The sequence below is a fragment of the Dendronephthya gigantea genome, unplaced genomic scaffold, assembly GCF_004324835.1.
Source record: "Dendronephthya gigantea isolate DGI-Jeju-01 unplaced genomic scaffold, DenGig_1.0 000005F, whole genome shotgun sequence".
Lineage (NCBI taxonomy): Eukaryota > Metazoa > Cnidaria > Anthozoa > Malacalcyonacea > Nephtheidae > Dendronephthya > Dendronephthya gigantea.
The window spans coordinates 1,728,587-1,750,476 of NW_021163015.1; the positions used below are offsets into that span (position 1 = coordinate 1,728,587).

General features: G+C 40.2%; 2 protein-coding genes across 2 annotated transcripts; one reads left to right on the forward strand and one right to left on the reverse strand.

The window, feature by feature from the left end:
• The first annotated feature begins 50 nt into the window (after nt 1-50).
• Nucleotides 51-20,784, forward strand: LOC114515744 (microtubule-associated protein futsch-like). Its single transcript, XM_028535032.1, is given in 12 exon segments — nt 51-1,458; nt 2,200-2,456; nt 2,889-7,243; nt 7,246-7,961; nt 8,082-9,322; nt 9,578-9,685; nt 10,492-10,614; nt 13,102-13,168; nt 14,181-14,243; nt 18,164-18,295; nt 18,986-19,117; nt 19,801-20,784. Coding segments are annotated over 11 exon segments (7,590 nt in total). The 5' UTR covers nt 51-1,458; nt 2,200-2,248; the 3' UTR covers nt 20,246-20,784.
• Nucleotides 20,575-21,755, reverse strand: LOC114515743 (nucleolar protein 16-like). The gene is made up of 5 exons (XM_028535031.1): nt 21,644-21,755; nt 21,441-21,546; nt 21,220-21,286; nt 20,860-20,966; nt 20,575-20,738 (listed from the first exon to the last, which is right to left on the reverse strand). Exons 1-5 carry the CDS (start codon nt 21,748-21,750, stop codon nt 20,619-20,621), a joined length of 507 nt encoding a protein of 168 aa, XP_028390832.1. The 5' UTR covers nt 21,751-21,755; the 3' UTR covers nt 20,575-20,618.
• Between the last annotated feature and the right edge of the window lie 135 nt (nt 21,756-21,890).

The following is a 21,890-nucleotide window of genomic DNA, read 5'->3' on the forward strand; positions in this document are numbered from 1 at the left end:
AAGGTCGCAGATATATAGTCGCAAAAAGATTTCATCGTCTATCCATATTCATAGTTTTGTATGTATTGCAGTGCAATATAAAACTGCATTGTAATTTCCTTGCAAAGCTTTGAACCTGCTCGGCCCTCTCTTCATAAAACAGTAAGATGTAGCATGCTATCGTGCATCAATCAGAGAGAAATGTATCTCTTATTTTTGCGGGTGTTGGTCAACAGTCTATATGCATGGCGTAATCTGGACTTGTTGAAAGTCTAAAAGTCAGATATTGATTTATCAGGTATAAAAACAGATTAGCGATGCACGTGGAAAATATATAAACAAAACCAGCTGGGGCTATAGTTAAATTCAAAGCCGGCGACTGAAGATAATGCTTATTGCATTTGCATCTCTGCATGATCATTTCGCCTTGAACTTTAGAAATCTAATTTAGTAATTTCCTGGAAAGTATACATTGAGCAACTTAATAAACATTTTAAGAAAATAATTTAAGCATTTGATTTGAATCTTTTGAGTTGAAAAAGGTTATAACAACATCTTTTGAAGAACATCTAGACTATTAAATCACATCTTTTGAACAGCTGAACCCAAATCCGGGATTTGATTTGAGAATTTAGTTCAGGCTTTGCACAGCCGTCTCGATCGTTTAATTAAATGTGTGATATGAAATGTCTTTAGATAATCACAAAGCCTCAAGACAGATTTGCTTTCCTGCTATAGTTTTCTAAGAATATATGCAAACCGACTTAGTTAGATAATTCCCCAAAAAATCTTAGAAAGATCTTAAACCATTATGCCTGTAGGCTGTAGACGTTTTAGATTTTTTGATAGATACATTGAACATAGCTAATTGGAAAACAGAGCGAAATTTTACGAGTTGTATTTCATGAAGTCCAAACAGTTTGTGGTAAAATCGTTTTGTGTTTTTGTACTGATTTGAAGTAAACGAATTTGGATATTTTTTGTTATAAGATTATGTTCCTAAATTTCTTTTATTTTAATGACAATACATAGACGGATTCTGGAATGAAAAAGCTGCATTTGTGTTGTGTAATATTATGTAGGTCGGTATAAGATGGAACTTCAATCAGCAACCGTCACTTTTGTGGTGTCTGTGAGCCTGTGATCAGTTTCCTAGCTCTGTGAAAATGTGAAAAACAGTAAGATTAGATCTCGCTTAGTTTAGATCTGAGGGACTGCTCTACACATCTCTTTCTATCACTGGAACATCACCTGATCATCTTCTTCACAACACCAATGCATGTCTTACGCGTATTTGAATACCACAGGAATGCCACCCGCTTAATTTCTGTCAAGAAATAAGAACCTTAATAATTAAATACTGCCTATACCTCCGACTGACAATCACCCTGGCAACGTTTAGTTTCTTGCAGTGTTGTGAAGATTAATCATGGCATAGAATACAGATTCTAAAGAAATATTTGGTTGTAACTTCCTAAGGTTAGTGGTAATCTTAATAATTCAATGTATGTGGAATAGGCTTATATATTATGTGACATTTATTCATTTTATTGCGTACTTTAAGAGACCCTAGATTCTTGCACCTGACTACTGTGTGTATTGCATATTCTGACTCGTGTTTATATGTTTCTTAACAATATTTCGACAAAATGTCTAAACAGGAAAGAATTTAGGCAGGAAAAAGGGAATCTAATTTTGAGTATAATTATCAAGTACATACGTGAAGTGATAGGAGTGTTTACTAAAGTCGTAAAGTTCATCAAAACATCAAAAGAATGTGAGATTCTTTGACCGAAACCTTTGTCTCCCGGCCGACGAAATGCAGGATTGAATAATTTTATAGAACTTATTTTCAAGCTTAAAAACACTGATAATCCTCTTGGGGAGCATGTTTAAATAGACCTTCGTAAAAACATGTAAACATTGTGAAATCTCAAAATTATCGAGTCTTCATTAAATGTTACTCTAACTTCATGTAATTTTATAATTATCCTTCCTTCTGACTTCTGTCGGTTTGTTAAATATGTATTTTTTATGCTTTCCTGAAACATTCGTACAACCGTCCCCTGTTCCCTCACCATCTTTTGTAAGTTGATTTGTTATTTCCTTCTTGTCCTGATAGTTCGCACCCGGCCGGTACTCCGGATTCCCCGCTATCCAAAATCAACCCTTTGAAATTCAGCGATGATTTAATAGGTTAATGTCTTATATTTTTTTTAGGAAGCAAGGCCTATAATAATCAGTGCATCCTGTAGCAGACGTCTCAGACATGTCGAAGAGCAACGTCGCCCCGCTAACTATCGCCAATTTGGCTATGTTGGAAAGGCATCTAAATAAGGACAAAACAATTTTAAAGAGGAAAGCGTCACGTAAGACGTTGTCTAAAGCGGAGAGCGCAATGACGTCGGGACTAGACGATGATAGCGACGACGGCGACAAATCACGACGAACATCGACGAAGCAAAGCCGCGATAGCTGTAAGATATTGTTCAGTTATATACTACATTCCAGAACACAACTCCGGGTATTCAAGGCTAGTTTTACCTCTCACCTGCACCCGCAGACCCACTCTGAGCATGTCAGAATGCATCTTGTATAATTGCAATACGTTCCTATCCTGGCCAAGAAAGAGAACTAGCGAACTACGCGGAAAAACTTATTTTTCAAATTTTCAATTTTCACAAGGCAGGATAACGAGGAAAGCAATCTGAGAACGTTTCTTCTTTATCAATGTAAAGGCGTTTATGTTGGCTGCCAATGTCTTTTTAAAATCTCGTACTTTAAAACGTATATAAAGTTTCGGTAAGCTTTTGGTAACGTGTCCAAACACTTGTTCTGTTCAATTCATTTGGGCAGGCCAGTAGTTTAATGATATTCATTGTTGTTAATACATGAACGTTTATTTTCAGCTAAGCCACGAGAAGACAAACCTCGTGAGTCCTCCAGAAAGAATGAGACTGATCCTTCAAGATCCCGGCCAAACGATAAAAACAGCTCCTCTAAACCGGCGGAAAAAGACAGCGGGACTTCAAAACCCAGGGAGTCCAACCGGTCACAGTCAAGACCTAGTGTGAAAGAATCGAGCAAAGAACCTTCTAGATCTAATGAGAAGGATCCTCGTAGCTCAAGACCTAGTGATAAGAGCAGTACCTCCTCAAAGCCACCGGAAAAGGATAGTGGAACTTCAAAACCTAAAGAATCTGATCCATCCAAGACACAACCAAACGCTAAAGAATCTGGCAATAAAGATCAGAATCCTGCTAAGTCAAATGAGAAGGAGACTCGTAGCTCAAGACCTAATGATAAAAGCAGTACCTCTTCAAAACCACCAGAAAAGGACAGTGGAACTTCAAGACCCAAGGAATCTGATCCATCCAAAACACAACCAAAAACTAAAGAATCCAGCAGCAAAGATCAAAATCCTTCTAAGTCAAATGAGAAGGAGACTCGTAGCTCAAGACCTAGTGATAAGAGCAGTACCTCCTCAAAACCACCAGAAAAGGACAGTGGAACTTCAAGACCCAAGGAATCTGATTCATCAAAGACACAACCAAACGCCAAAGAAACCAGCAATAAAGATCAGAATCCTGCTAAGTCAAATGAGAAGGATTCTCGTAGCTCCAGACCCAGTGATAAAAACAGTCCTTACTCAAAACCACAGGAAAAGGACAGTAGAACTTCAAGACCCAAAGAATCTGATCCATCCAAAACACAAACAAACAATAAAGATCAAAATCCCGCTAAATCCAATGAAAAAGATCCTCGTAGTTCAAGACCCAGTGATAAGACCAGTACTTCCTCAAAACCTCAGGAAAAAGATAGTGGAACTTCAAGACCTAAAGAATCTGATCCATCGAAGACACAATCAAACAGCAAAGAATCCAGCAACAAAGAACAATCTCCTACAAAGCCAAATGAGAAGGACACTCGTAGCTCGAGACCCAGTGATAAGAGCAGTACCTCCTCAAAACCACCAGAAAAGGGCAATGGAACTTCAAAACCTAAAGAATCTGATCCATCAAAGACACAACCAAACACTAAAGAATCCAGCAACAAGGAGCAAAATCCTGCTAAATCAAATGAGAAGGACACTCGTAGCTCAAGACTCAGTGATAAGAGCAGTACGTCCTCAAAACCTCAGGAAAAAGATAGTGGAACGTCAAGACCTAAAGATTCTGATCCATCGAAGCCACAACCAAACGGTAAAGAATCCAGCAACAAAAATCAAAATCCTTCTAAATCAAATGAGAAGGACCCTCGCAGCTCAAGATCCAGTGATAAGAGCAGTACCTCCTCAAAACCACCAGAAAAGGACAATGGAACTTTAAAACCTAAAGAATCTGATCCATCTAAGACACAACCAAGTACTAAAGAATCTGGCAATAAAGAACAATCTCCCACAAAGCCAAATGAGAAGGACACTCGTAGCTCAAGACCTAGTGATAAGAGCAGTACCTCCTCAAAACCACCGGAAAAGGACAGTGGAACTTCAAGACGCAAGGAATCTGATCCATCAAAGACACAACCAAATACTAAAGAATCCAGCAACAAAGATCAGAATCCTGCTAAATCAAATGAGAAGGACACTCGTAGCTCGAGAACTAGTGATAAGAGCAGTACGTCCTCAAAATCACCGGAAAAGGACAGTGGAAGTTCAAGACCCAAGGAATCTGATCTTTCTAAGTCACAACCAAACGCCAAAGAATCTAGCAGCAAAAGCGCGAGTCCTACGAAGGTGAATGACGAGGACACCCGTAGCTCCAAACCCACTGATAAGAGCAGTACTTCCTCAAAACCGCCAGAAAAAGATAGCGGGACCCCACGTTCTAAAGAATCTGATCCATCCAAGACACAACAAAACTCGGAAGAATCCAGCAGTAAAGATCCTAGTCCATCAAAGTCAAATAATGAAAATATTCGTAGCCCTAGATCCAATGATAAGAGCAGTACTTCTCCAAAATCACCTGATGATGGTTCTTCAAAACCGGAAGAGTTTAACCAACGGCCAAATGAGAAAGATTCAAGTGGTCCGCAATCCGGAACTCCGCAAAAAAAGCCGAGTAAGAAAGATCCGATTCCCTCCAACGAGAAAGAAAACCTTAGTCCAAAACCCGCCGACAATAGCGGTTCGAAAACGTCTTCTGATCAAGAAAAGTTGAAGGAAAGAAAAAATTCCGATCCTATGATAGAAACAATTGAACCGCTATCAATGGTTCCAGCTGGCGGGAAACCGCAAGATGATCCAGCTTCCCCTCCGTCAACAGAAAACAATACAAATCCATCGCCTACAAATGAAAACTCGAAACCAGGAGATAAACCAAGAGATGAGAAACGAAGTGTCCCTGGGGAAGAGAATAAAGATACATTGAAAAACAGCGACACATCAAATAAGGAGAATGCTAAACCTTCCTCGAGCAAAGATGACGACCTACCACCCGTTCAGTCCAAAGAGAACTCTTCGAAGGTTTCGCCGGAAGAAAATACGGAAGAAATCAAAACAAACTCAACAGATAAAGCTGACGTTCAGGCGAACGACAAAAACGTAGCAAAAAGTGAAAGTCAGCCAACATCCATGTCAAATGACAACAAGAACGATGCGATAAAGCCGGCTGAAGACCGTAAATCTGAGGATCCCGTCAATAAAGAGATCATATCTCCTCCTGAAAAGGAACAAACACCAGGCACTAAGAGTGATGATAAAAGCATATCAAACGGAGATAAACCTTCAGAGCAAAAAGCTGACGAATCATCGCCCTCGAAACCAAAAGAGGAACATTCGAGCGATCCGACAACTACTCAAAAGAAAGATGAACCGATTTCAAATGAGACCAAAGAAATAGAAACTAAACCAAGTAGTCCCCAGCAACCAACAGTCACGCCAAACAAGGAGAAATCTTTGTCAGAAGAGAACGATTCTCGACCAGTACCATCACAGTCAAGTGATGCAGAGCAATCCTCTGCTCCATCAAATGACACAACCAAACCAAATGACAAGGAAGAAGTAGAACCAGTTTCAAAAGTAGATTACACTCCGTCTCAATCAAAGAATACAGAGCAGCCCCTTTCTTCATCAAATGACACAGAATCGTCCAAAGCAAACGACAAGGAAGAAGTAAAACCTGTTTCAAAAGTGGATGACACTCCATCTCAGTCAAAGAATACAGAGCAGCCCCTTTCTTCATCAAATGACACAACCAAAGCAAATGATAAGGAAGAAGTAAAACCTGTTTCAAAAGTGGATGACACTCCATCTCAGTCAAAGAATACAGAGCAGCCCCTTTCTTCATCAAATGACACAGAATCGTCCAAAGCAAGTGACAAGGAAGCAGTAAAACCACCTTCAAAAATAGATGACACTCCATCACAGCCAAACAATACAGAGCAGCCCCTTTCTTCATCAAATGACACAGAATCGTCTAAAGCAAGTGATAGGGAAGCAGTAAAATCACCTTCAAAAGTAGATGACACTCCATCTCAGTCAAACAATCCCGAGAAATCTCCTTCCCCATCAAATGAGACAGAATTGCCCAAAACAAGTGATAAGAAAGAAGCAGAACCACCTTCGAAAGTAGCTGATTCACCGGACGAAAAACAAAACACCTCGACTCCAAATCAATCTTCGCCATCCACTAACACATCTGCACCCAATCCGGCAGAATTGCCGGCTTCAAATGTAGTCCAAAATGACCAACCGCTCTCAAACCCAAACGAAAGTGATAAACCACCGTCAAAGCAGGAAGGAACAGCTCTGGCGAAGGCACAAACCCCATCTAAACCAGAAGAATTAAGCCAATCCCCATCCTCGTCTAACGAGAAAGAAGCCTCTGCAGTAGACGAACATAACAAAGAAAAGGCCGTAAGCGAGGGGAAGAACTCAGACGTTAAATCAAGCGAACAACAATCTGTCACAAAACCTGCTCAGGAAAATACATCTTCCTCCAAAAGCCAAGATCAACCAAGCAAAGGAGATAGTGCACTGGCTGTTGGTTTGGTTACAGCGACCTCAGCCGGTGTTGCTCTGGCTGATGAAAAACCCAACGATTCCAAGCAGGTAGTTAACAATGAAGCGGAAAAGAAGCAAAATAAACCAGACGGAGAGGTCGTGGAAAGTCCAAAACAAACTGAGAAAGGGCAAAACAGCCCGAAACCGAATGGGAAAGAGAAGATGCAAAGGAAGTCTCATCAAATGGAGGAGCCAAGGATGGGCAAAAGGGAACACAAGGCGATAATACTATGCCGAATAATAAGAGCAACAGTCCTGAAAAACCCGATCAGAATTCGAACCAGAGTAAAGAGGTCAATGCCGATTCTCAACCTATTACAAAACGCAGCGAAACACCAACAAAAAGCACGAAATCAACAACCGTAGCGCCTAAATCGGATGAACCTACATCGAAACCAAGCGATGTCGATAAGCCCTCAAATTCTAAACCAAAAGATAACAGCGAAACTCCAAGCAACACTACTAAATCCGGAGAAAAGCCCTCCACTTCGCCTCGAAAGGATGACAAAAACAAGCTCTCAAAATCCAACCAACTTGAATCAGACAAAACTAAGGCTAACACGACCGAAAACACTTCGACCAAATCTCCCACGAAATCTCCTACAAATAGTCCCAGAAGAGAGCCTAAAGGCGACAACAAGACTTCTCCGCGCGAAGAGAATAATCCCAAAGATGCAAAATCTCCCTCAAAGGGTCAGCAGCCTTCCAATCTCGGAGGAAAAGAAAAGGATGTTTCTGGTTCCGGTGGTGGAAAGCCTGATGACAAGAAGGAAGCGAGTTCCAAAGAAAATCCGAAGCAGAAATCCCCAACAGAACAAGAAAAGAATGCAAATTCTAATGTTAAAGGAAAAACAAGAGGCGAAGTCAGCAAAGGAAATCCAAACTTGTTAAGTGTTGACTACGCTCGGACTGGTAGACAAAGTCGAGGAAAGGGAAGAGGCGGCGAAAGTTCAAACCCGAAAGAAAACGACAACAACAGGTAAGCTCGCTCGAATCCCCAAACATGGCACGATAATTATATGGCTTAGATAACTAAAGATAAATTGAATTCACCCTCCAAATGTTTTACAGTTTACTTCACCATATATGTTTGTTTTAGATCAAAGTCCCGTACACCGATAAAAATTCCTCAGGCTACGGAAGACGAAAGTCCAAGGCAGACAAGAAACCGTAGCCGAACCAGCCGAAGAAGCAGCATTACCGGACGAAGTGCTACCGAAGATGAGTCGACAAGTGTTTACGATGACGACGATGATGATACCACCATATTTGGTGGCGACGATGACGATGACACGACGACCGAGACCGATTGGAGTACAGCCAAAGGTCCTGGGCAGTCGAAGGCTTCAAGCCGTAACACTCACTACTCCAGCAGTATAAACAGTCGTGTTAGTAGTATCCCAACCCCCCGGACTAATGTTAGCACGCGTAACTCCCGTAATACGACAAGTCGAGCACCGTCTGAGAGCTCTTTCGTCGTTAGTCGGCGGAACTCGTATGCCGATCCTAGTGGTCGCGAAACACGAAATCGCTCGACGGTGACCTCTCGTAATGGCTCGACAGTTTCAAATCGGAACAATTCGCGATGGAGTAAGCACAGTGACGGAGGATACAGCATCTCATCGCGACGCGGACCAAGCAGAAAGGCATGGACCGAAGATGAGCCGGAGGGGCCAGGAAATCGTAAGAACACGAGGGGTAAATTATCCCGTCAAAATAGTCGGGATTCGACTCGAAAGCCTGCAGGCAATCGAAAATCCCGACCAAACTCCGAAGCCGTGCCGAAAAACCAAGCGAGAGGACGACGGGAACCGCTTTCGAGAAAGAACACGCAAAATGAGGAGACCCTTAAAAGAAAACGAGTGCCAAGGAGAAAAGATCGACCCGTGCCAAAGCGCTCTGTATCTCGGGGTAGTAGCGTCTCCAGGGCGGGGGCGGGATCTAGGGGCGGCCGCAAGCAAGCGTGGGGGACCGCGCGAGGTAGAGGTGTAGGCCCTCGCTCGAACACGAGACCCGCGTTGCGGAGAAACGAAAGCTTTGCAAGCGTGAGCAGCGTCGCGAGTGTGTACTCGCGTCAACAGAAGAAGATGATGGAGAATATCTACCAGATGGCTTTCGATGCTGGCGTCGCCCGAGGGATGAAGGTCTCCCGCTCGAGATCAAATTCCGTGTCACATTCAAGGTCAAATTCGAAGGCAAGGTCGAGGCGTGGTAGCGTGACGTCATATGCGTCGGAGGATGATTATGAAGATTATCCAAGCGCGCCAGGATCTCGGAGATCATCGAGGAGGAACAGCGTGGCCGGCAGTGATCAACTTAGTTCAGCGAATGAATCTGAAGGTAAGTTTGACAAATTGGCAACGATTGTCCTTTTTGGCAAAGTCAGTAGTTAAACAATGTTTTGTGCAGGACGATAAATGGGTTTAAGAAATCTATCAATGTTACTGTTGTGTGAGTCGAAACATCTCTTGTACTTTCTAGCCATGAAAATGAGTTTTCGTTTTTCATATTTTGTGAATGACTTTAAATCTAATACAAAGTCGGATACGCAGTATGCAGTAATAGCTGTTCAACACGTTTTCAACTATCTTTTAGCCGAGCTGGAAAGGAAGAATTCACGAGGTGGTGTGAAGCTACCACGAATTGCGAACAAAGAAGGGCAAAAATACCGAGCGTACGGCAAATACGAAGAACCTCCTCCAGGTATTTGATGGCAGAATTTTTACAGCATTCTTCACATAAAGCTAAATATCACCCACCGAAGTATTCAGTTCGTATCAAATGTAGGATAACAACTCGCGGGCCCAAAATGGACAAAATAGCTCTCGACGTTTCGATCTTTTTGGGCATTCGTCAGGACAGTTATATGAAGGATTATTTCAATTAATTATTTACACTTCACCTGCAGTTTGATGTTTTTGTTTTCCTGAAGAGCATAGCAACAGTTTGTGTTTGATAAAACAACCAGCAATCATGCAAAGCAAATTTGACAAGCTTTTACGATTCGTTAGCGGTAGAATTCAATCAACTCGTCTGAACGACCGGTTTAGCAATAGCATCCCTGCCGTGGAGCGAGTTTTTTAACACATTGAACAAATCATTATCGATGGCGTCCAGAACATTTTACACTGGGTCCTCATTGAAACCCGGAACAGCACGGAGTGGTAAATGCTTCAATTTAGTTTTAGAATTTTGACTTATTCTAAACTATACTGAGGAATATCCTGCTATGACTTTTAATTTTGTACATAATGTCATCAGTAATCTACTTAATTCTATTCGATGTCAGTGGGTGAATTTCGTCGCGGAGATAAATTTTTGAATATGAATTTTTGGTTCTGTTTTCTATCGACAACCACGCATTGCGTCACTGAATATCGCCGGATATGGCTTGTATCGCTTATATACTAAATCTGGAGATAGCCCCGGTCCGTTTTTTAACACCTATTTCAGAAGAAGCAGTTGACGAAGTTTTGCTCAATGCTATAACGTTGTGATTCTTTTTCTAGCTCGCCGAACACGTCTTCCCAAGGCGAAGCAAGCTAGAAGAGAACCGGCAGACGGAAAGGCCGTCTCACCAGAACTCGCTTCGGATATCGAAGAAGAAGAGAGAAAAAAACCCGCGAAAAGGCGTAAGTTGAACGTGCTTTATACAATGATATAGTTAGATTTCTATAGTTAGATAATGAGATAATGAGATAATTCATTTAGAGACAATGCGAGGTTAGCTGAAGCACTTGCAGTTAACCGTGGTTGAAGACGCTTGATATCGATAAAAAAATACACCTTTGTTAATTCCAGGAATCATTAGTCGAGTTTGCTTTTAGTTCGGCGCGCATGAGTAGAAATATAGAAGAAAAAAAAGCAATGAAATAATAATTTGCAAAGTTCACTTTTTGAATCCGATGAATACCGGTCGTAAAATAACGTGATTTTTCCTGGTTGGTTAACTGCCCAATTTCGGCATGTTTGGACAAATTAAAATATTGATGTCGCCACCTTAAGTGGTTCTTGAAGGTAGACAGTTAAGTGGGCAAGTGATTAATTATTATCAGTCAAATGAACGTCACGCTTCAAATGCCGTACCATAGCTATTTCGTTTATTTGTTCTGGAAATACTTATAGGGAAGACAAAAATATAGGTGGGAAAACACAGGGAGATGTTTGGATAGAGTTTTTCGGGGAATTCCAAGCGCCATGCTTGTTTCTGAAATGCCAGACGTGCTATCCAAATGTTTTATCTCAAGACAGAGATTATATTTTTCAAAAAAACCCCATCAAATACTCCGGTGACAGTTGAGGCAATATGAACACCCTAATGTGGCGAAGACATTTTCACCTAACGTGAAGCGTAGGATAGGTTTAATTGTTAAGACTCAAACAATCAAACATACTCTATGAACTTTCTCATTTGGAATACTCGTCTAACAGACTTCTTCCTCAAAAAATGGGTTCCTGTTCAACCAAAATTGGCTGCCTCTGTTCACGAGAGAATTTCCCTTTTTTTCTGAGAAAAAAAAACTTGAATTATTATGAACATATTTTTATACATTCCATAGATTCAGACGCCCGTAAAAATCGGGTGCAAGGCAACAGTTTATAGTATACGCCCGGTAAATTTTTCATAAACAAAGACAAGTTTACCGACTTCACAAATCTTCTCTAGTTTACCTCCCTCGAAAAGTTTAAAAGTAAAAGACGAACTTGAATAAACAAGGCCTTCTTCTACGTCAACCGTCATGGGTTTTCGATAACCCTGGTGCATTAATCCGGATTTTCATAAATTATATATGCATGACAATAGAGAAACGTATTCGAATTTCCTGGCAGAAGACTGTCAGCCTCATGCGCGGTGTGCGTGTTCATTTGCACGAGTTTTTGATAAAGAGTGTATAAGCAATATATGGAAGATCCTAATAGAAAAGATAGAAGATCTTTAAGATACGGTGGAGATTTACTGCTCCGATAGATCAAGATAACTCAGAACTGTGTTAGCTGGTCGCTTACGTGGTAATCATGCACGGGTGGTAAAGATGTCAGATTAGGTAACACATTGGTATTCTGTCGTAATATGTTTAAATTGGTAGTTTCCAGGCTTTTCTCCGGGTACTCCGGCGTTTCTCTTCGGCTGTAAACGTTGCTAGCGAATGTACACTCGTACGTTTGAGTTGCAGAACTTGTGAAACTGCGTCAATTTTCTGAAAGATAAATTTTCTAAACATTGCTAACTTAAGACAATATAATTAAAGTGATTCAAATCAATAAATGTCTCAATGCTTTGGCTTTACTTGTTTGCTTAATGCTCACAAAAGCATTTGCATAATTTGTTTTAAAGAAGAAAGATGATAGGTCTCAATTTTAACTCTTTACCGACAGGTTGATATTTCAATTTTAATTTGGCAAGCATGATAGCTATTTTTGAGGAAGGGGCTCCAAATATTTTAGGCATGAGCTTTTAACGAGGTCAAAGGTTCATAGGAAGATCATCGGTTCACTCAGAAAATCCAACGCGAAATTACATAATGTGACACTGTGTCAGCGATTATTGCAACAAAATTTCAGCGCCTTCTCGTTTCGATTCCGTTGGTAACAAATTACTGTCCATTCGACTGTTTTGATGTATCGTGCAGACAAACGTAGAGATAGCTTACTAGGTCTCTTAAAGTGTTCTTAACATTACATTTGCGATATATAAGCGTATACATTTCTATAAAAAATGTCATGGGTCAAAATGCAAGAGCATGCAAAGTACCTAAGTCTGGTTACCTTAGAAACGCTGACGCGGTTGCCAAGTGGCCGACCAATCAGGAACGTAGGTTGGGAAAGCTCGTCGAAATAATCAACAACTCAATGTCAAATGCGGGGCATGTGTTCCCTCTAGCGCACTCAAAAATGAAAATACTCAAATAGATTGCCACACGAAATGCTATCTCTGGCGAATGGCTACGGTTTCCAGACCGCTTTCAAACGTAAGAACCACCCTGTCGTTAGCAGACCATGGATAAATATACATCCAGTATTCTGTTCGACCGATCGTGTTTATAACCACAGGATAGTTCGTTGTTATGGTTAAAGTGATTAGTGATAATATTCACTGTTATTTTGATGTTTTATTGCAGCGGTTCGTGTCCACAAGGTCAATCATCCGCTGCCAAACCTGGACAACGCCACTCGCGAAAGAGGATTGTAAGTATATTATGTCCAATACTTGTAGACTAGCTAAAGCGGGAAAAATTTTGAGCATTTCTGGAATTCGCTAATGGATTGAAACCAGTTATTGAGAATATTTAGCTTCTGCATGTCCTCTCATTACGCTATGAGCCTATGTCATTCAACTCGTCACTCGTGTCACAGCAACGCGGTGCTAGGCTTCCGTTCTCGTGAGAAGAAACCTCAAGTGTTGAACGATCCTGAGTTGAGATTTTGAAAGGAGGTTGAAAGGATACGAGTTTGCCGGGTTCTTGTTTCCCGAACGGGAACGAGAGTTGCACGACAGTCAAATATAGACATTCTTCACACAATTCACTAGCCTACGGCTGTGATCACCATCGGAGACCAACATTTCTCGGAGCTTTGTAAATCAGTTGCGTCATGACCAGAGCCCAAGGGGTAGTCGTGCCAATATAGGAGAAAGATGAGTGAATTAAGGCTCTCATTCATTCATCGCAAAAACTAACTCGCAAGCTCGGTGCGAGTAATTTCGTCCAATCACATTGCTTGACAGTAAAGGGCCCTTAGCAACCTAGTTTTGATGAGGGGAATAGTGGATAACAAATGTATTATGTATAAACTTAATGTCCATCGTACGTGACTTAAACATCATCAACATTGCATTCTATGGCAATGGAGATTTCATTTCGCGATACACATTTGATTTACAAAACTATAATCACGTACAATCCGATGGTGGTGTTCCTGAGTACGTGCGGGTCAATCATTTAATCTCTGTTATCAAATAAGAACACCAGGGGGCTGCTACAGGTACATATTCTCTAGAACGTCATCTAATGCTTTCGTATCCGTTGTCTGATTCAGTCGCGGTTTTTGCTTCGAGATGTTGCCTGCACATCTCCTGTGGCTGACTGGCTCAGTGGCTCTTCGCCAAAAACCTTCGTACTCAAGAAGCCCTGAATATATGTTATATCTTCTCAGAGTGCTTTAATACATATTCAAATTTTTACTCTTTCGTTTTTTCCAGACCTCGTATCAATAGACTAGCTCAGCCCAAACAATCGAGAAGCGTAGAAATGACAACATTCAGGTAAGCTTCTTTAAATTATACAGCAACTATAGACGAATTCCGATGATAATTCTAGTCAAACTTTGAAAGCATCGCTGGAAAAAATGCCTAATTTCGCGCGCTTATAGTTCAATGCTCAGTTCGGTCATGAAGGCAAAAATAACAAAATCTATTTCAAAATAATGCCCGGCCAGCAAGTGTTAACGATGAAAAGATCTAATATCTTTGTATACTGTTGTATCTGCATGTATTTCACATTAATAGCTTGTTGTTTTTCACAACTTAAGCCGAATTTAAGCAATTATAACGGCTAGTTTTGAGCGTTTCTGCGCTGGGAGATATATACTTGAGAATTTTGCCGCGGAAGCCTGCTGAAGGCACTGGGTCGAATATTTCCATGTTTTGTAGCTTTCCAGGACATGAGTATGAATTTTAATTCGTCATGCTGTCGCCGTGGCAACCAAACAACCCGGCTCATACTCTATGTGGCCATTTTTTCCACAGCTTCCCAGAGTAGCCTGGGACCGGCTCATTAATGGCGTCCTGGTGCTTGGCATGCTATCGCCTTCAGCGACATGGTCATGCGTACTAAAGACATGTTTCATAGGAACATTATTCAGCCTATAGCTACTGGGCATATGTTTTGTTCTCGTAAACTTTCAAAGAAAGAATATACCATTTGTTTCACCCAACCAAACGTTCAAGTAATCAAGCATCCTACTTGCTGGATGAAGTTGATATTACTTTTTTCAAAAAGCTAAACACGAATAGCTTTTCAAAAGTACAATAATGACTATATATTTTTGAATTTTGTCCATCCGTATTACCGTTGCTGTACATTGTACAACGAAATACCGAATACGCGCTATTTTGAGGGAGTCCTTCAAAATACTCCAAGATTGAGCAAATCGACGTCCTGTATGACTGTGGGTTATGCGGTGAAAGGACATTGCTGGCTTTCCCCTTTGATTCGGTAGAATTCTGTGGTTCAGTGAAAGTCGCAAACGAACAGCAAAATATTTTTGAATTAGCACAGTTGACAAATAAACGAATTATAAAGTTTGATTGATCTAAAAATACATTATGTAATTATATGAAGAAAGAATATATATATATTATTAAATCACTTATTCGTTATGGCATAATAGTCTTAATGATAATCAGTATTTAATATATAACATCGTTGATATATAAAAATATATAACGATTGCCTGAACAATTGCCCTTCTCATAATAATGCCTCTCTTGCGTTTAAATTATTTGTTGGAAACCAGGATGTGACCGTGTTATGGCTCTATATATACCCTGTGGGATATATGTTTGTGATAATCAGTATAATCTCTTCCTCGCAAGAAAAACACACTTAATTTCCCGATCATGGTAAAGCATCAATGATTTTTTGAATATTCATTCATATTGAAATACATTTCTTAACATTTTCAAAGTCCTAATTGTGAGTCCTTTATGAACACACGCATGCGCGCTAAAATACCAGCTAAACTGCTTCCAAGCATTAAGTCGACTGCCTGGTTTTCTGGTGTGAAAGCTCGCTGCCATCTTTTGAAACTGTTTGAATGAATATCTTGTTCTACCTGTTAATCATTCGCAGAACCTTCAAGAAGGCTCTATTTACATAGCTTTTTAGTTTTTACATCCAGTTTAGGACCTTTATACCTGTCGGAAATAGAAATAAAACATAATAGTTCTTCGTTGTTGGCAAACTGTTACATTGGTTGAGCTATGACGTGAATGAAAACGAGGAAATGACAAATATCTTCGGCTGAGAAATTCATGAGATCTCTGCAGGAGACAGCTACGATATTGATGATATAAATAGAACCACGTTGTTAATTTTATTTATTTAACAACAGCCTAAATAATTAATGCTTTTCCAACGGCTGCCATGCAACCACAATAACTGCATCCAATCATATCCAAATAAAAAAATTAGGCAAATTACGAATGTAATAAATTGGACGTTTTTTCGTGATACAGAGACAGAATTCTGATCTTATTATTCTTGATCGCATCACGTACGTGCGTGAAATCAGGTTAATGAAGGTTCGTCCTTGGGAATTTTATTTATGAACAGCAAGACCCTTGACTGTTGAAATTGTTCTTCAATATTATATTCGTTTTCATTCATAAACGGGCCAGTCTCTAGATATTAATGTCCATTCTCATAGTATAATTTTATATTACCAAATGCTAAGGACGTGTGTGTAGGCGTTACAACATCAATTAATTGTTTTTCGTGTAAACCACATTTACATAACATTTTGACCTTGTCGGCGCGAACTTGTGTTTTTCATGACAAAATGTATTCAAATTCACGTTAAAATTAGTACTCTATTGGAACAAAATTCGAGGATAAACTTTAGGGAAGTACTAAAGTGTCAACGACGATCCTTGGTTTAACGGATTTGAACTTACCTTATATCCACTTGCGCCTTGTTTTTGCGAATTAGTGTGGGCGAAGACCACATCATTTGTTATTTATTCCATTTAGTGCTGGAACATCTTCCCGCTTCTGCGTGGGACGAATATATACCTATTATATGAATCCTTTCTCTTCTATCACAAGGACAATGTAGCCAGGGTGCTCTCCATCTTCAGCTCTTCTTTTAACTGAAAGACAGACTTTCACTTCATCTCTGTCGTCATCAAACAATGCACTCATCTTTCAACATTAACGATTCCTACTTACTTTGCTTGAATTCCTGTATAACTCAAATATAACTCAAATCTGTCGCGTATAACTCAAATCATTGAATCCATATCTTCCTCTTGCCGGACGAGTTATTTCAAACCGGTATTGGTCTCGGTATTGCCGCTTCGGTTCGCTTTCCAATGAAGTTGTCAAAATAAAAAGTTATGAAGTGTTCCTTGCTGGACCTTTCCCGACTATTTGACGTAATTGTATCCTCATCAAAAAGACTTCGCTCGGCAAGCGAGAAAAATGAATTCATCTGGCGTCTTATCGTTGTCTTTCTAGTCGCTTTTACATAAATAAATGTCCTCCAAACAACATAGCATGCAGATGCATGGTTTTGCTTTATCTGTTATCGCAGAAGAAACACTTTTTTTGAGTCACGTTTCTACAAGTCGATTCTCTGCAGCATTTCAACAAAGAGTTCTCCCTCCTTATCACACTCTTTCCACGTCGTTCAAGGCTGGTTCAATTCCAGACTGGATTGCCAATTTGTCAGCTTAAAAATAGCCACTCTTTGATGTGAAAAGCTTTACCATTTTCTTTGCCACTGAATACGTTTTTCTCGGATGCATATACTCTTTTAAAAAGGATAGCATCGGATACCTGTTCGCCCCTTACCATGCATTCCAATTAGCCCAAAGTTTTAATAAAAGTTTGAAGACGCAATGACTTTACCATTATCTCTTCTATTTCATATTGAAAACGTTCAACTCGCGTTTGCATAGTCTCGATTGCATAGTCTCCCTCAATGCCTGCATGCATGTGTCATGACTTTCATCGTTTCCTATATATGCATCGTAGGCCGTAAGTCTGAATAATATTTGAAGACGCAATCAATGCTAACCGCATTACTTAGACTGTGGTTAGGTACTAAAACAAGTTTTCAAAACATTGTTTCGAGTTTGTAGTTTGCTTGCCAGTGTTATTGCGCGTAGGTGGACACTCTATAGCAACGAAAAAGTGAGAGTTTTTGAGGCTTCATTGCTAACTCGTATTAATTCTAAAGAGAATAAGAACTAGGTATGAAAAAATAGTTGTTTTTTTGCGACAATGAAGTTGTGTGAAAGAAAAGCTTTTCTTTTTTAAAAGTGGCGCATTTTGCTTCCGCAGCGGCCTTGATCAAAGTGGACGAAAAATATTTGTGGAAAAACACTTAGAATGCTGTTACATCGATATTTACCAGCTTGTCCTATACTTCATTTTAATTGTGTTATCTGGCTTTATATAGACCTGTGAACTGGGGTGGTCAAGACAGCTTATGGCCTGTAAATCCTTCGGCTTTGAGAGCGGAGCCCTCAGCAAGGACTACAGCATTAGCAGAACCAAAGAAGAATCACCAATCTGCAGAAAACGCACCAAGGTATACAGCTGATTCAATAAAGATTGTTTTTCCAAAACTGTAAACCCTCAACCCTGAGCCCGAAAGGGATGATGAGTCCTATATTGTAATGCCCAATTCAAGTCAGAAAATTGCTTTTTGAAACGAGTAGATTCCCTGTTGCGAGTTATCTGACTCACTCTTTGTCTATGTATTCTTACGTAGGCAAACATTTATATGTCTAAGAATGGCTTAAACGATTTTCAGTTGAAGCTTAATGTTCTTTCAATACGAGTAGTCGAGTAATTCGTATTCATTTCAAATGAATGACCTGTCAACCTCGATGCGTTTTGTGTGGGAAATTGACTGTTGTCGGAGGATAGGATATTTAACTTGTCAAGCAAAACGTGTGGACATTACTCGACCGATTATTTCGACCTATTTATAGCGGCAATTATTTTTTTACCAACGTCTTCGAATGATATATATACACCCTGAATCAAGACATCTTAGTTAAACATGAAGGATAACTGTTGGGTTTGTTTGATTTGAAGTGCTAACTGTAGGCTCGTGCTGTATGTAATTAACGCGTCAAGTACATGCAGGTGGGCTGTTTCGCAATATACGTTATATAACTTGAACAAAAACACTGTTTCTGTCAGTTTGTCGTACTCCACCTCTACTTGACACACCTGCGTGTCGATGTTGTTATAGCTACTGTATTATCTTCAGGCCTATGTATGTCATGGACCTTGAGTCGGGCATATGGGAAGTAAGTCCGGCAGCAATGAATGCCACAGCTTCAAAACGTGTCACAGAACTTTCAAAACCGAAAGCGAACCCAGAAGGTTTCGTAGAACAAAAGTAAGTATATCGCGGAAAAACTAAAGGCTGCATGGTTTCAAGTTTAAAAAATTATCCTCTAGAACGTGTCGGGGAGAAAATTTTCATTCATTCGTGTGTTCTGAACCAAAACTAATCGTCTTAACTCTTAAGCACAAAAGAAACCACGATACCTTTTGATCCGGTTCGGAGGATAATTTTCCTGACTGAAAACCAGCCTTTAGGCTCGCATCTTCGGTTTATTTGTTGTCCCGCCTGTGTTATATTTACCTTTAATAATACTTGCTGTACTTTTTTCCTTACTAATAATCTATCGCGAAAACCTTGAATAGGGCTTCCAACCAAAGAACATTACAGGCTTTCTTGTACGTTCTATCAAAAATCTCAATGGATTTTAACTGATTGTCCCCTATAGTACTCCTCTCAGGCCTCTGGCTTTGACCGGATTGAGCCCTTAGCAGTTGGGCCACTGCTTCAAATATATATACTCCTTTATAATGCCTAGAGGCTGGGGGAGAGAGAGTGAGAAAGAACTCCCCCAAGACCGCCACTTTACTTTTCGTTCACACCAAGTCAGTTCTAATTTTTCTAAAACTGAGGGGATAATATGATAGGCAGACTGGCATCTTCAGTTGGGGACTCCCCACCTATTTCGAAGTCCCCCCCTCCCCTAGGTTTTCTGACCTTGTCTTTACGTTAATTAGACGGATGGATGGAATCGGCAGGACATCTCCGATATGGGAAGTTAGCGAGGCGGCGAGGAAGGCCGAAGAAAGGCCGAGGACGAACGACTTGGCACGATCAAAGAAAGCACACAACCAATACGAAGGTCCAAAACCTCTGCCCACCCCGGTGAGTGCAAATGCGAGAAAAGCCAGGGCATCTCCAAGAGTGGAACAGCTTGCTCGGCCGAAGTCGAAAAAAGACGCAGAAATGCGCGATCCAGAGTGGGCTGTGTCAAGAGCTGCTATCAAAGCCGTTCCAAGGCAAAGGATATTAGAACTGGCTCAGGCGAAACAACCCGCAAGCGGGTATAGGGCACCTTTGGACCCCGGCAGGCCGGTTTCTAGACCTGCTCTTAAAAGTGCTCCAACTGAAAGAATCAAGATGCTGGCGCGACCCATCACTCGTGGTGCTACCATAGCCTGATGGTTTTAGGGAATTTTTTACATTAATCTTGGCCGCAGAGTTGTGGTTGGTCACCATCTTACCAAACACCATCACTCAGTAGGAGAGGCACATGGATCACATCTTGGAGAGAAAAAGGTTGAAGTGACGAGGAAAAGAGAACTTCTTTTGATCATGAAAAAGGGCTTTTTTGGCTTAAAATGACCAGGCCAAGAAGGCACAGATTGTATGGTAGGTTATCTTAACAGTCTTCCCTCAGAGGGAAGGAACTGAAGTTGATAGCTTAACTCAAGTCAGAGATGATGAGGTAATAATTCACCAAACAACATGAAACAAGATGCTAGATCTGTGGATTTTTTATTTAACATTTTGATACAAAGTGTACAGATGAAGTCTATTCTTGACTGTCGATGTATTTACTAAAGTCTTGTGTGGAATTAAGAAATTTTGTACATTTCCGTCTCAGTTGTTTTGCAGTGTGTTGGTAGTAGTTTCTTTTGTCACGTCTCATCGCCTGTAAGAGAATAAAACCTGATTAACTGGCATGTCAGGCTAACAAGGTTACTGTGTACATGTTTAATCAGGAGGGGGATTCTTTGAAAACTAAGGAGGGGGAACTGTCTTGGCTGACGTACCTCATAGTTATCACCATAGTCCTGAATCAGTTCCCATAAAAACTTTGTCTCGCCAGGAGAAATGTGCTTTTCTTTTTTAATACCATGTGATGCTTCCTCTTCAAGTTCTACAAATGATTCAACTCAAAGTCAACTGTTCAGATTACCAAAGGGTACCTTTAATTAATGTCAAAAATCATTTTGAAAATTGAAGTCTCAGGACAAGCAAAGACTACAGGACAAGCAATTAACTAATTCACTTGTTCACATCTGTCAAAAGAAGGAAATCACACATAAAATCGCAACAATAAATTGTAAGTGTAAACAGGGCTTAATATTCTCTGCAACTATTATCATTTTCATATATATTGTATTTAGTACCTTTTACAACAGAGCTTCTAGGTTTATCAATGTCCATTGCCTCACTGTTTAAATGGCCTCCATCTCCCTGTAATTTTTGATAACTTCTTTGAAGAAATGCAACTTTCAAAGAGATTAAAGAACCTCAAACAATGTACTGTGTGAAACACGTGCGTTAGATTGGCTGGATGAGACCAATAGGTATCACTTCATATTTAAGTTATCAACTTATCATGATGTACCTTATTTTTGACCGGCATGTTATTGTTAACATTGTAAGCCAAGCCTAGATCTTTAAAGTTCTGTTTTAGGGTCTTGGATTTGTCCCAAGTCTTACGAATGGCTTTGCTAAAACGGCAAAATAAAAAACAAATTTATCCACCACTTTGGAGTCTGGTCTTGAGAGACGGTGATTTCAGGAAGACAATCTTAGTTTTGATGATACCTATCGATATTCACTTTTTTTTTGTTTTTGCTTTTTCTTTTTCGACCAGTTAAGGTAGAATTCATTCGCTTTTTCTTCTGTGTTTGTTTTCGTCTGACGCCGGCCATTTTGAATTTTGAGAAGTTAAAGTTAATCCTTAATCCGAATCTCGTCAAATCGGGGGTTGATTTAATTAGAACCAGCGATTAGACCTGGACCAATACAAGTAGAATATGCAAAAATATATTCAGTCCACTGGTTTTTATAA

Excerpts from the sequence above, each read along its gene's own strand:
- LOC114515743 (XM_028535031.1), bottom strand. The coding sequence starts at position 21,750 with ATGGCCGGCGTCAGACGAAAACAAACACAGAAGAAAAAGCGAATGAAT. Across the intron at positions 21,547-21,643 it reads AAAAAAGTGAATATCGATAG|CAAAGCCATTCGTAAGACTT; the intron begins GTATCATCAAAA and ends TTGCCGTTTTAG. Across the intron at positions 20,967-21,219 it reads TAGAAGCTCTGTTGTAAAAG|AACTTGAAGAGGAAGCATCA; the intron begins GTACTAAATACA and ends AATCATTTGTAG.